General features: G+C 36.4%; 1 protein-coding gene across 1 annotated transcript in view; it reads left to right on the forward strand.

Annotated features, from left to right (window-relative positions):
- Positions 1-362: 362 nt before the first annotated feature.
- The window catches only part of VGLL3 (vestigial like family member 3), a 127,523-nt gene continuing 113,306 nt past the window's right edge, over positions 363-14,579 (forward strand). The window contains 4 exon segments of the mRNA XM_036755807.1: positions 363-491; positions 12,610-12,690; positions 12,692-12,761; positions 12,764-12,898. Of these exon segments, the coding sequence (XP_036611702.1) occupies positions 366-491; positions 12,610-12,690; positions 12,692-12,761; positions 12,764-12,898 (412 nt within the window). The 5' untranslated portion in view covers positions 363-365.

The following is a 14,579-nucleotide window of genomic DNA, read 5'->3' on the forward strand; positions in this document are numbered from 1 at the left end:
GGCGCAGCCGGGACCGGGCTGCTGTTGCCGCCTCTGCCACCACTGCTGCCTCTGCTCCTGCCTTTGCTGAGGAGTTTGGTGCTGTCATGCGGTGGCAGTTGACCCACCGGACTGCTATATAAGTATGAGAGAAGAAGACCCGGAAGGGGGCTGAAGATGAAGGTGTCCATGCGTGGACCACCGTTGATTGCCAAACCAGCGCAAGCCGGAGTCCAGCTCGGAGCCGGAGGCTGTGAAGTGCGGGTCTTAAAAGCCGCGGTAGCAGCCACTAAGGGAGCAGCTGTGGCGACGGCGGCGGCGGCGGCGGCGCCAACAGTAACTGCAACAGTAGCACTAGCTCTGTGGCCACTGTTGCCACAGTTGCCATGAGTTGTGCGGAGGTGATGTATCACCCTCAGCCATATGGAGCAACCCAGTATTTGCCCAACTCGGTGGCAGCAGCATCCTGCCCCACAGCTTTTTACCATACCGCTCCCCAGTCCAGCCAGCAGGTGAGTCATTGTCCTGGGGAGCTGGGATGGGGAGCGATCTGTTCTGATATTGAGGAGTGCTGACTGCGCACTCTCGGGACAGCTAGCTGGGAGATGAGTTTGTGGAGACTGCCCTGGATACTGAGGGCTTTACGGTGGCAACCCATCCAGAAGAGGAAGGGAACAGGTGGAGGGAGGAAGGGGAGAGCGGTGAGCCAGATTTTGAAAGCATGGAAATGCACCTGAGGTCTATTGTTGGGTATTCTCAAACTGGAATCTGCTGTAAATTGTCCAGGGGAACTGCAGACCACTTCAGAAATAGCCCTTAGTTCTTATCGTGCGGTTCCTTGAAGCTCAGCAGGTGATGAGTCTTTTTTTTAGCGTCTATAAAAACAAAACACACCAATAAAACGATCTTCTTTTAAACCAAATACTTTGTTTTCTTCGGAAGCGAAAAGGAGGTTCAAGCATCCCTGTATAATGAATGATACATTGTCAAATTCAGATGTCAGGACAAATAACGATAGTAAGTCAGTGAGGTGAAAGTAAAAATGGGCCCCTGGGCTGCATGTGGGTTCCAGGGCCTGGTCTCCACTTTCCTTGAATATGGGATATTAAGGCTGGGCAGAAGAGGTCCAGGGGAGTACAGCAAAGCTATGTGGGCAGGTTATTATAAGGAATAGCCTGTAGACTGAGGTGTCCGTCCAGTCTCAGAGGAGGCTCACGTGAGAATCCCTGGTCACAGGTATTGCAGGGTATAGATCAAAGATTAGGAAGGCAGCAGGAAGAACTGTGAGATTAAACAAGAGGAATGGAGTACATTTTGAGAGAAAGCACTCCACATAAATGGCATTATGCCCCTCATGTAGCCACTGGGTGTGTATATTTCATAACCTAGGTGGCACAAAGAAAAAGCACCCATGTCTCAAGAGGTTACACCAAGACAGCAATCATACCTTTAGCTTTTGAGGATCAAGGTGCTTATTTGGAGGGCCTGGATAAGCGTATTTTATACAGAGAACTCTACCAAGATATGGGACACAGTTAAGGAATATCCATCCCCAGAACATTTATATTTAGATGTTCAAGATTAAGTTGTGCCTTTACTTTTTATCAATCTGTTCCTCCCCCTCCTCCCCTTAAAACTGCTATGCCACCCTAGTACTAGTCCTTGGTAGATGCCAGCACTAATCTTTGGAAAGGAAGACTAAAGCCTATTCAGGGGTTAGGTAGGAATTGCTGAATTTCACTGATTGACAGGGGAGGATTAAATGCTTGTATTTCATCTAATAACCAGTATGAGGTTGGTCAAAACCTTATTAGGGTTAAAGAGGAAGGATCTCCACTTATATACTCTATTGCTTCTTCTCATCATCTCTTAAGGCTACATTACTTACCTGGTTCAAGAGAAAAAAAAATGTTGATCTCTGGACAAAGGATGAGGGATTTTGATTTTTGTTTGTTTTTCTTTCAAAATATATAAGCACAGAGCAACATGCAAAAGGGATGCTTACTATGAATTCTGTGTTTCATGTTAAGACCCTGTACCAGGAGACAGAAGACAGATTTTTTTCATTCAACAGACTAGTCACTATACTTGCAATGAGCTGTTTGCTAGTAAAAAACTTAGGACAACATCAGAAATGAATAAATACTTAGGTATTCTCACCCTCTCCCTCATACATACAAACACACACATACACATACATATATACATATTAGTACAAGAATTTGGCATCTTTTCCTTTTCTTAGTCTTGTAAAACTATTAATAACCTCCCTTTAGAAATTACAGGAAATTATCTTTGGCATGTCAAAAATACATTTTTGTAATATTAACTAACAATTAACTATTAGTAAAACTAATAGTTTTATTTATAGAAAATACAGTTGAGAACCAGGATTGTAAATTATCAAATCCAGGATGTGCTCAAAAATGACCTGGAAATTGTTTCTACTTTACTGTGTCTGTATGCCTAGAAAATCATACCATAAATATTAGTTTGTGCCTGAACTACCCAAATGATGACAACCACAACAAAACAAACAAAAATCAAGCTGAATTCCTGTACTTAGCCTAAATTATCCCTGTCTGAAGGTTATTTGTAATAACAGGTCAATTAACCTTCCTCCTGTGTTTTGTGGTTATGTAGATTTGTTAGTGCTTGGCTGATTGGTTTTGAGTTTGAAATTGTTAGTGTATAACTAAACTTTGAATTCTAATTTTGCCTCCCCGAATGTGGTAGGATGACCACATTTTCAGCTATATAACTATTTATCACTGCCTAGTTGAAGTGAAGAAATCATTCCTTTGCACTATCAGCTAGTAAGAGTTTTATACTTTAGTTTGATGACCTATATTTTTTAATGCAAAAAAAAAAAAAGCAAATCAGGAAATTCTTATCAGACTGACAGCATTTTTAGACTATGTGGTGCGTGGGTGAAGTGGGACTAATATTGACTTGGCCCTAATGTAGTCATCTGAGAATACATTTTTTTGTTGTTGTTGCATTCCATAAGGTTTTATCATTATTATCCATGAAGATTGTTTTCTCCGTACATGGGAAGTGACCCCTAATAGCATCTTGACTAGGAGACAAAAAAAGAGAACTACAACTCTCAAATTCCAACTACATTTCAAAAATTTATTTATGGAAAAGCAAAAAAAGAAGGGAAGCAGAAAAAGTGACATAGTCCAAGAGACAGAGGGACCATCCATTAATATTATCCCATCTAATGAAATGATAGAAAAGAGAAGCAAAGTTTGGTATGAAAGGCCGCCCTTTTTTTTTAGAGGTAGCAAAATGTTCCCTGAAATAGATTTTTTTCCCAAATCTGTACTGAGCTAGTGTCTTTAAAAACCAATAGATTGACACTGAGCAATATTCTGTATTTTCTGTTTATATATTTTCCTTTCCTTTTAGTGGGAGTTCAAATAACTTTGTAAAATGATTTGAAAATAACAGGCTGCCTAGCCCCTCTTCTTTTTCCCAAAGAGGAAATGTCTGAGTTTAAAAATGAAGCTTTCATTTTCTTTTTGACAATACATTACATTGCAGACTGGATGAGTGGATGCATAGATAGGCACATTTAGATGTTTTCAGACAAATCATACAATAGTCATAAAACTGGAAAGGGATCTTAAAGATTATCTCTAGTGCAATTTCCACATTTTATTGATGAAAACACTCAGGCTAAGAGACATGTTGCCAGTCACATTGGTGGTGATGTAACAGAATGGTGATTCAAAACTAAGTCTATTTACTTTAAATCCAGGAGTCTTCTACTGCACTGTGCTCCATGTCTTATAGCAGTAAATTCATTAACAAGTTATTAGTGCTTTTGCAACAGTTCCTGTCCACAGTGGGCTTTTTTAAAGGACACATCCAAAGGCCTCCTTTCTCCTGAAGGACTCAAATTGGAATATTTAGTCATAGAAACATAACTCTAAGCCGTAAATGTCACAAGTGTGTCTCCAATGTACTTGGAAGGAGCCTATTCATATTAGATCTGCCGTGCTTCTCAGACACACCAGAGACTACCTGAAAGAATTCATTGGTTCTGTAAATGTGAGTAAATTATAAACGCAACTTTCGTGCCAGTCCCCAGAATGTCTCTCGAAGTATGTGGAAGTTTTTTCTGTTCTGCAGGAAGGTCTGGGACTTTCCCTATAGATTTCATGCGACCTCTGCTTAAACTCCTTATTACTTTCATTTCCCACTCCCATACCTGTCTACTTCAGGACTGACCTTCCTTTCCACCTTTATCTCACCACTACCCAGCCACCCCACTGCCCCCCCAAAAAAAGAAAAAAAGAAAAGGAAAGGAAAAAATAAGATATTTATATACATTATTGCCTACTAGATTGCAATAACTTCAAGAATCAACATAAAATTTTGAAATAAGTATAAAGGAAAACTGAGGGACATAAGTCATGGAATAAGGAACTCCATGCTCATCTTTATTTGAAGGGATAGGTTTAGGCAGGAAATTTTCTAAAATTGAGCCACTGCGTTTTGTAATTTCTAGAAGTTATTTATAATATGATCATACTGTGAGGTTGGTAAAAGTCTGTAACTATTAATTCTGATTGCTCTTTAAGGGAGACAGCTATGTTAATGTGTTTTCAAACATTAATTTAAAATAACTGACTCTTTTATTGATAGAAGTTTGGTTATAAATCTGAAAGAAATGTTCAAACTTCAACTTCTCTCTGACATTGCACAAGAGTTGTGTACATATGAATATGTGGGGCACACCAAACCAGTCTCTTGGTAATGAAAATTCGTATGTGGTAGACTCTTTTACCGTGAAATTTATGATTCTTTGGAAGTCCTCAGGAGTGTACTTATTTAAAACTTTTGCAAGAAACAAAATTGCTGTGATTTTTTTTCTATCAGTATTTCATCCTGGGTTTGTTTTTTTTTTTTTGCTTTGTTTTATTTTGTTGGTATTGCTGTTTTTGGTTTTTGCAAAGCACTGAATCCAGTTAGCAAAAGAACAGTTACTTATATTTTCTTGATGATTTAGGAAGCATTATTGACAAAAACTACTAAGTCCTTTTATGTCACCGAGTCAAGCCTACATTTTACCTCAATGGTGGAAAAAATAGAATTATACAGTACGTAAATTGAGCATACAGTCAGCTTATTTAAAGCAGAGGATCTAATTTTCTTTCAGTTGTAAGCAAGGACTTAAGTAGATTTGTAGGAATTCATGCAGGCCCACTTTGAGAAAGAGCAGTCCCTATAATTCTCTTCTGCACAAATTAACTTGACACAGAGACTTAGGAGCTTAAAGTGTTTCATAGTGCCATGCACCTAATAACTTTCAAGCCAGAAAATCCAAACCTCGATGAAAATTAAGCCTTGATATAACCAAATGAAATTGTTGTCTCTGGCAGCAAACCAGAATGATTTATACCACAAAGAGATGCGGAAATGATCAGAATCTAAAATCATATACATGATATGGAAAAGGTGAAATGTGTTCAACAGATTCTGAAAACTTTCTAACAAGGGTGCACCTTTTGAAACTTGAGTGAGATGAGTTTAGGATAAGTTCCATACCTTATCTACATCTGAAACTCAATAAACTTGCATTTGCATAGACCTAGAAGATGGAAAACAGCCTTTACTTTCCTTACAATGGGTAGATAGGACAAATATTCCTATTTTACAAATGAGGAATCTGAGGTTTTGGGTTATGTATCTGATAGATTAAGTGCGCATAGCTGGAATTCGAACCCTTGTCTCTTGCTGCCAGGTCCAGCACTCTTGTAACTGTACTTCTACTGACATTACTACGAGGTGGTACAAGAAATACATATCAGTTGCAGAGTGGTTTGAACAGTTTTATGGGTCATGCAACCTATAAAAAGCTACAAAGAAAAACTGGAATACAACTAACCTTCCAAGTTAATGCCAGGAAAGAAAATTGTTTTCTTTGCTAGATTTTAACTAATTCTTTTCGTTAGCTGATTATAGCTCAAGTTGTTACTATGCTAGGAGTTTTTGCTTGTTCTTAGGAGACATTTGAAGATGGACAGTCTCCAAGACTGAAAGGAATAAAGCTATAATAGTAGAATTCCAGGCACTGTGAGGGGAATGGGAGAGATATTGAGGGCAGTGGTTCCTGCCTCAAAATATACCACACAAACTATTTTCTACTTCACCTGCCCATAATTAGCTTTCTTCATTCTACTGTACTATCTGACACAATATACTTACTTAAATAAAACAATTTGAGGTAATAAATAATTGAATTTTAGAACTAGATGGGAATTTAGGGATCATTTTATCCAGTCATCTTATTTGACAGATGAGGAATCTGAGTATCAGAAAGCCAAGTGACTTTTCAAGGTAACATAGCTGGTTAGAGGAAGAGCTGACGAGAACCCAGGTCTCCTTACTCTCTAGTTCTATTTCCCCTACACCATGATGGATAAGCAGATTACCCCTTAAAATAAATTGTATCATATTGTTTCTGCCAAAAGTCTATAATTTAGGATCACAAAATTTTAAAGTTGGAAACTACTTCTGATTTTTCATCTGCAAACTGAAGAGACTGGGCTCTACAATCAGTAAAGGCTTTTCTAAAAGTCTATGATCCTAAGATATAGTCTAACTCATCATTGTATAAATCAGTAAATTAAGGGACAGAGTAAGACTTGTCTAAGGCCACATAGCTTTGAGAGTAATTTATCTTCTCCTATGAATTCAAGATGGAAATAAGCATCCTGAAAATCTCCTGAGGATTGTTTGCTGTCAGTTTTTCTCAGAATCCGAAAATACCCCCTCCTCTACTTCTGGGACCCTTAACAACAAGGAAAAATATCCATCATCACAGACTACTTCATTTGTCTTTCCATTCTTTCATCGTCATCATCATCATCATCATTAACAACATTTCTATTATTTCTTAAAGGTTTGCCAAGCACTTTATATCTAGAAACTCATTTGATCTTCAGGACCACCATGGGAGCCATGTTCCATTATTATCCCCATTTTATAAATGAGGAAACCAAGACAAATAGCAGTTAGGTGACTTGCTAAGGCAGTGTCTGAGACAGGATTCACACTCAGATCTTCCTTACTGCCAGTCTAGTTCTCCATCCACTGTACCACCTAGTTGCTGTGAATATTGATATGTGAGGAAAATAGCAAAGTTGGTCAAATACCATAACTTTTATATATCTTACTGCATAAAGATATATTTATATTGTTTCATTGCTTTAATACAACATAGTAAATTTTATAATAATGTGACTAATTTTTAAATAAGAATAGCAGAATTTATACATCCAAATGAATACTGTTCCTTTCAAACTATTCCTCTGGCTAGGGGGACAAATAAACAAATGTCAGGGCTGATGTTCGGAATTCTTCTTTAAGAAGCCCAAGCTTTGAAATATTCCTTCAATTATTCACAATGATGGCAAATCATTGTCCTTTGAGGGCGAATCTGATGTTAAGAAGCAGATGGATGTCATTCTGAGACAAGCAGGGTGAATGATTTGGACAATCAGGGTAGTTTGTGCCATTTTTTTAAATTTTAAGAAACTCAATGTATATAAATATGAAGGGATGTGACTCAGCTGTGTGATCTAGAAAGTGGCTCTGGAGACAATTCCAAAAGCATAATTTTTTGGTTTATTGATAGCTTTGCTAGACTAAATCTATCATTTCCATAAATGACTACTACCAAATGACAAAAGTTATTTGGAGCTATATGTTTTTTATGAGTTTGATGAAGATACCAGTCTTAGTATTTTATAGTCATACCTCTCTATTTATACTCTTTTATTCTGACTTTCTAAAAAAAATCCAATTTTTAAAATTGAATAATGAAATAATCTTGATGATCTAGGTGATACACTTTGGCTAAATACAGACCTTGTCCTAGAATTAAATTCTTTATGTGGTCTCAATGAGAGTTCAGCTTTTCAAAAGTATCTTTCCCCCCATCATTAAGCAAAAGTAGTGTGGCATAGCATCTGGCAATGCTTTTGAATTTTTCATTTTTGGTAAATCTGATTAAGCAGATAAATGAAGAATAATGTGACATAGCAATAGAATTTTGGCAATAGCTTAAGAAATATGTCTTCTGAAAGTAATCTCTCTGGGAGTAGTCCTGTAGTAGTGCCGTCGTTTCTTAGAATAAAAGCATCACTGCATTGAGAAATGAAGAACATTCAGCAAGGATGACAGTTAACCTGAGCAACAGTATCAAATGATTCATTTAAAGACATATTTTTAACCTCAGGAAAACGTTTCAACATATGTATAATAATCACTTGGTATTTGTCACACTGGTCTTTGGGGAAGCAAAGGTATTTGGCTTCTGACTGAGAAGACATTCTCTTGTTCATAGAAATGTTCTAAGCTTTGTTTGCAGTTGTTTGGAATGGGAATATTCAGTACAAACAGACCGCATTCTGGTTCTGATGATTATAATTGCACAACCTGGAAAAAAAAAGGGGAGGAGAGCATGTGAACCAGCCTTATGGCCATTAGTTGGTAATTCTTTTCACATAAGTCAGCCCTTTTACTGGAGGATAATTAGACACTATTACAAACACTTATAGAAATGGACTGCTTGATTTACAAATGAACTTTGAAAAATGCTTGAGCTTTTTTGCCCATTGTCCTCTTTAATTCTATTTTTTTCCTCTTTGTTTCTGTGTTCACAATCGCATTTCTAACAGCAAAGCTGATAGACACCACTGAGAAGGGGGTCCTTTAAAAACTTGCATTTGAAAACTGATTGTAGGTATAACCTTGATAAAATTACTAATGTGGTAAAACATTGTATGGATGTGACAATTTAAACTTTGACCTCAAAATTTAAGCTTTGCCATGCTGACCTTTTTTTCTTAAGAAAAATTGGGTTTATGCTTAAGGTAACCTGCACACAGATAGAAAGTAGTAAAATGGAAAATGCTGGGTTTGGGATAAAAAGACTTGTTTTGGAATGGCATCTCTTTCAAATATTACCTTTGCGACCCTGAGCACCTCTCTAAGACTCATTTTCCTCAACTGAAAAATGAGGGGTTGTAACTTAAAAGACCTTTAAGGTCCCTTCTAGCTCTAAATCTATGACCCTCTGATCTCTAGGGAAAGATTGCCCTGAGAATTGTTGAGATGTTGAAAGTAAACAGAAACTAGATGTACATCACCAAAACTAAGCAAGCAATTGGACTGCATTCATAAAGTACAGAACTCAGGAAATAGTTGGGGATCACGATCACTTGGGAAGAAAGTAGAAGAAATATGATTGATATGAGTGCATTAGAGTATGAGCCATACTACACAATTTCAGTAAGGAACATTTAAAAGGAATAATCAGTATCAGGGGCTAACATTTTGCTTTGGTTTTTATTTTGATACTTTAAGGCAAAATACTGATTCCCAAGATGTTAGGTGGAAGCACTAAATCAAATAAGTAAATGATAGCATATACTCTATGGCTGTTTAAGTTATTCTTTATGTGATTTAATTTGTTGTAATGGACCCAAATTTATCTCATCAGATACCGCTCTATCTGTTCAGCTATCATACTTTTCCTGTTGTCCTGAGACTGTGACTTCTACTCCTTCTCCTTTGTTTCCTTTGGAATTTTGGCAAGCTTTAGATTTTCCTCTATGTTGGAGGCAAGAGTATGCTGGAGCCAAATCAGAGGCAATAATTAATAAGTTTTCTGTGTGAGTCTTTACACTTATGAAATGGTAAACTGAAAATTAGGTCTTTTTATTGTTTTGTTGATTGTCTCAATTTAAGAAAGTAATAGAGAAAAATGTTAATAATATAGATTAAACTTAGAAGTGTATCCTGAGTGTGTATGTATCCCCTCCCTCCACCACAAGAGCTGGTTGTTAAACATTTATGAGTGCAACTCTTATTGGAAGATTCAGTAAAAAGTTAGTTAAGATGTTGTATCTGTGCCATAGAAAGCAAATAGGCAAAGATCTTGACTAGCAAAGAAGGAAAAAGAACTTGTTTTACAATTTAAAAAATTCTTAAAATATCGGAGTTATGTGCCTTATTATAAATATAATAAAGGTGTGACACCACAAAGTGACATTACATTAAAAATGCATCAGACCATTGCTTAAATTATCAGGAAAATGATCTATAAGAATTGTAAAGAGCAAAAATGCATTTGGATTCAGACATAGGTTCTTTTTATTGCATGTCTTGAAAATCTTATAGACAGATTAAGAAATGACAGATTTCTTTTTTCTTTTCTCTAATAATGACTAACTTAAGATAGATTTTTTTCTTTTCTCTAGTCATAATTGACTAACTTGAAAAAACCAGCCATTACAAAAACCCTGAATTAATATATATTAAAACCTCTATCTTTTTTGAGGTACCTTCCATTTAAATTGAAAATGAAATTGGTATATACTAGAAAAAAATGTATTTTTTATCATTAGTACTGCCTATACACTTTTTATAAAGGATGTCAATGTGGCTTAAAAGGTTAAAAATTTTTTAAAAAAGAAAAATTAAAAAGAATACATAATGATAAATGGTCATTTTCTCAAACTGATACTAAAAGAGAAGTAAGTGAAGAAAGGAATTAGTTTCATATACTGGAAAGAACATTCCTATGCAGAGAACCAACTCTGGAGATCAGTTTTAATTTCCTGTGTTCTTATTTCTCTCTCCGTCTCTCTCTCTCTCTCCTCTCTCTCTCTCTCTCTCTCCTCTCTCTCTCTCTCTCTCTCTCTTCCTTCATACATTTTGTGTGCATATTTGAATGATCAAATGCTATAGGCATTGATGTTAGCAATAAGAAACCTATTTCAAAGGGAAAAGAGGAATTACAATGTATTTGTTATAAGTTTGACAACACATTACTATAGTAATGTTATGTTGTTGTATTATTTAGAATTATAGAATTTTAAAGCTCAGAAGGACCCTAGAGGTAATAAAGTTTAATTCTTTCATTTTACACATGAGGAAATTGATAACCTGAGAATGTGATAGAGTGGAAAGTAACCCTGGATTTGGGTTTGGGGTGGGGAGGGGAGAGAAAGGACCTGGACATGAATCCACCTCTACTGCTAATACCTCTGTCCCCTAGAGTAAGTCATTTCCTCTAGATCTCAGTTTTCTCATCTGTGAAATGAGGTGGGTGGAGTTGGTCCAAACAGTTAACAGCTTTTCCTGTTGTCTTGGGGTAACTTCTGCTCTAGACTAGAAAACCTCTTATGTTCCCTTCCAGCTTTAAATCATGGGTACACTTCTTTGAAGTGACATGTCCAAGGTCACACAGGTAGTAGGTAGCAGTCAGAATTGGATATAGGTCCTCTGATTATAAACCAGTTTTCTTTCTGTAGATTTGTAATGATTCAAATGAAACACGAGTAAAGGCTCCACATTTTCCATCTATGCAAAAATGAAAATATTTTCATATTATTATTGCAATAGCCCATACACTAGCAAGAAGGATTAAATTAAAATAAGTCTTTGAGGTAGATATTCACCCCATACTGCTGCAAAGTTTGAAGGAAAAGCAGTATCTTTATTTACAAATCCTAACTCTTAGAACTCATCAGTCACTCATATCAGCCACTTCAAGAACTATATCCAACAAGAATAATTTACCCATCTATGGATAGGATAGGAGGATACTACTAACTGAATGAAGAAGATTTAATTCATAGGGTATAGGTTCTGCTGTTCATAACTACTAGAATCTTAGACTTCCAGTTTACATATTTCAGAAATATTTGCATGTATATGTCTGCATATGTCTGCATATATTTATATTTACATGTGATATATGCATATATGTTGCTGGGTACAATATACTGATTTTTTTTCTTTCTTTACATCAATTGTTTTGGAATAAAGAAAACAGAATCAATAGGATCACTTCAGCTAATAAAGAATAATTTAGCAATAATAATTGCTCAGTAGACATATAAGTTCCACAAGATTTTAAATGATCCAAACTTTCCTGCCTTTTTTTGGCAAAGGAATTACCACTCCACCCCTACCCCGCTGGTCAGTGAGCATTATTTTCATTTACCCTTAGTGGTAGCTTTTTCATTTATGATAACAGCGGTAACTGGAACATCTGAAAAATATGTTCCTTATAAAATAGATCTTCACACATACTCATTCCGACATTTTAATTTGATTTTAAAGAAAGGAGTCCAGGGCATCTGCCAAATCTTTTTATAAGATGTTAGATTCCTTGCATTTTAACAAAACATTCCTTCTCTTTTCCCTTCCACACTAGCACTCCTGTGTTCTGCAACTCATAATTTGAATGTTTCCCTGTACCATCTTTAAAATATACAGAAAAAAAGAGAAGTGGTAAGACAGGCTGACTTTGAGATGAACAAAAAGAAAAAAGTGTTATTTCTTCTTGTTATATTGTGACATGTGTGTGTTGTGTGTGTATAATTTAATCCTAATAAATTGTGGCATTTAAAAGTGAATTGTCTTTTGCCAAGTTTGATATAACAAGGATGAAAGTTTTAAAAATTTTAGTGGGGAAGATGAGCAAGGAGTAGGGGAAGAGAAGAACATTCCAAGCTGTGAAGCTACTTTTTTTTAGAGTAATCTAGTTAATGCTCTTTTATAAACTGCCTTTGATACTGTGTTTTGTTTATTCCATACCAGAAGAAGTTAGCGGTATACAGCAAGATGCAGGAGTCTCTGGAAATGCCTTCCCAGCAACAAGAGGAGGAGGAGGATGAGGAGGGATGAGGAGGAGGAGGAGGAGGAGGAGAAAGACCAGCCTGCCGAGATGGAGTACCTTAACTCTCGATGTGTCCTTTCACTTATTTCCAGGGAGACATTGGTTCAGTAGTGGATGAACACTTCTCAAGAGCTTTGGGCCAAGCCAGCAGCTTCCATACAGAATCTGCCATTTCAAAAAACAAGATGGGGCTAACCCCTCTATGGAGAGGTAAGAATTAAAAAATCATATGCTCGCCAGCTCACTGTATTTGTTTCGCAATGGCTCTGACCAGGATCCAGCTGGAAACGTGCCTCTGGAGGACAAATATCCACTTGCTTTTTAATTTTTAAGGACAGCGAGGAATTTCTTTCAGACAAACAGCTGGATCAGTTTTGTCACATGTGGAATGCAGGGTTGGAAAGGATGCAGTCACACCCCTTAAATTCTTTATGGAAAGTAATGATGCAACGGGTATGAGTTTATAGTGGCAGGATAGAGCTGCAAAGCTCCACTCCTAAAGCCCCAGTGGCTCAATTTGGATCTCTCAATAATAGGCATACCTAAAGCAGCTTTTGAGAAACTAACTATTGCTCATTCCACTAAGTGTTATTGTGGTGATATAACTGAGATCTGAGTCTGGACTTCCCAGGGCAGAGATTAAAAATTTTTTTTGTCTTCCTGAAATAGCTCTGTCTCTTGTCCCTGCCTCATCTGCTTGTGAACTGGGGGTCCTGGCATTCATTTTAAATTTGATTTTAGGTCCCATAACAGAGATTTCTTAGGTACTAATTTAGCAAAAATTTGTACATGGTAAGAAATCCTACTCATGATGTAAGCAAAGTGTTAAACCATTGAGGGGAAGACAAGTTACCACATTAAACTCCCTTACAGCAGTCCAAAGATATGTCTGGAATGTTCATTTCCCTCTTTATAAAAATTGAGTATAGAACACCAGAACAAACTATTGCTTGTTGATTTATTGATGCAAAAAAAGAAGAGAGAAAATCTAGTTAGAATATTAGAAGATGGTATAAGACAAAGAATGTGAAATACTTTTTGTTTGTATGTTAGTTATGTAAGTATGGAGCTTCTACTGAAATTCAGAAATGCAGACTCTTACATTCTGGGAACAGGAAGCATGCTAACATAGATTTTTTAAATTTGATATTGAGGATGGAGTGGATAATTTCCTTTCAACAACTAGCATAAGGAAGTCTGTGGCTCCTTCAGCTTCAGTGGCCCTCCCTACATCTCTTGCAGATAATCACTTGACTCTTACTATCTCCTTCAGTATTTAGGATAATGGCATATACATACCAGGTACTTAATAACTATTTATTGGATAAATGGATGAGCCAAACCAAACCAAAGTCAGTAATCTTACTACCATTTAGAATAGGATCAGAATTCAAAGTGATCTTGGTAAACTAGAAACATCAGCGCCATCAAGGGCAGGTAAGAAGTGGAAGAAGGGAAAGGAAATGTGAAAATAAAACAAGGCAAGGAGATATAAGAATATAAGATATAATATAAGAATATATTTGACTCATCAAATTACAAAATGTTAGGAATCAGAAATAATCTAATGTAGCTCTCTTACCTAATAGATAAGGGATATCTAAAACTCAGAAGGTTGAAGTGGATTGCCCAAGTTAAGCAACTAATTAGTTTAATAGTTGGGACTGGATCCCAGGTCTTCTGACAGCCAGTGCTTTAAAATAATTTTTTTAATTATGAAATTAAGAAACATTATAAAACATGGATATTTTAATATACAGTAAGAACAGAACAGCAGAATGTATATGCAGTTATTAACTTCTGTTACAGAGACTTTTAAAAAACTATATTCAATTTAAAATAGCAGTGACAAAGTCCTCTGCTTGTCTGTTTCCCCTTCTGAACTTCCGTT

This window comes from Trichosurus vulpecula, chromosome 4, assembly GCF_011100635.1.
Source record: "Trichosurus vulpecula isolate mTriVul1 chromosome 4, mTriVul1.pri, whole genome shotgun sequence".
Lineage (NCBI taxonomy): Eukaryota > Metazoa > Chordata > Mammalia > Diprotodontia > Phalangeridae > Trichosurus > Trichosurus vulpecula.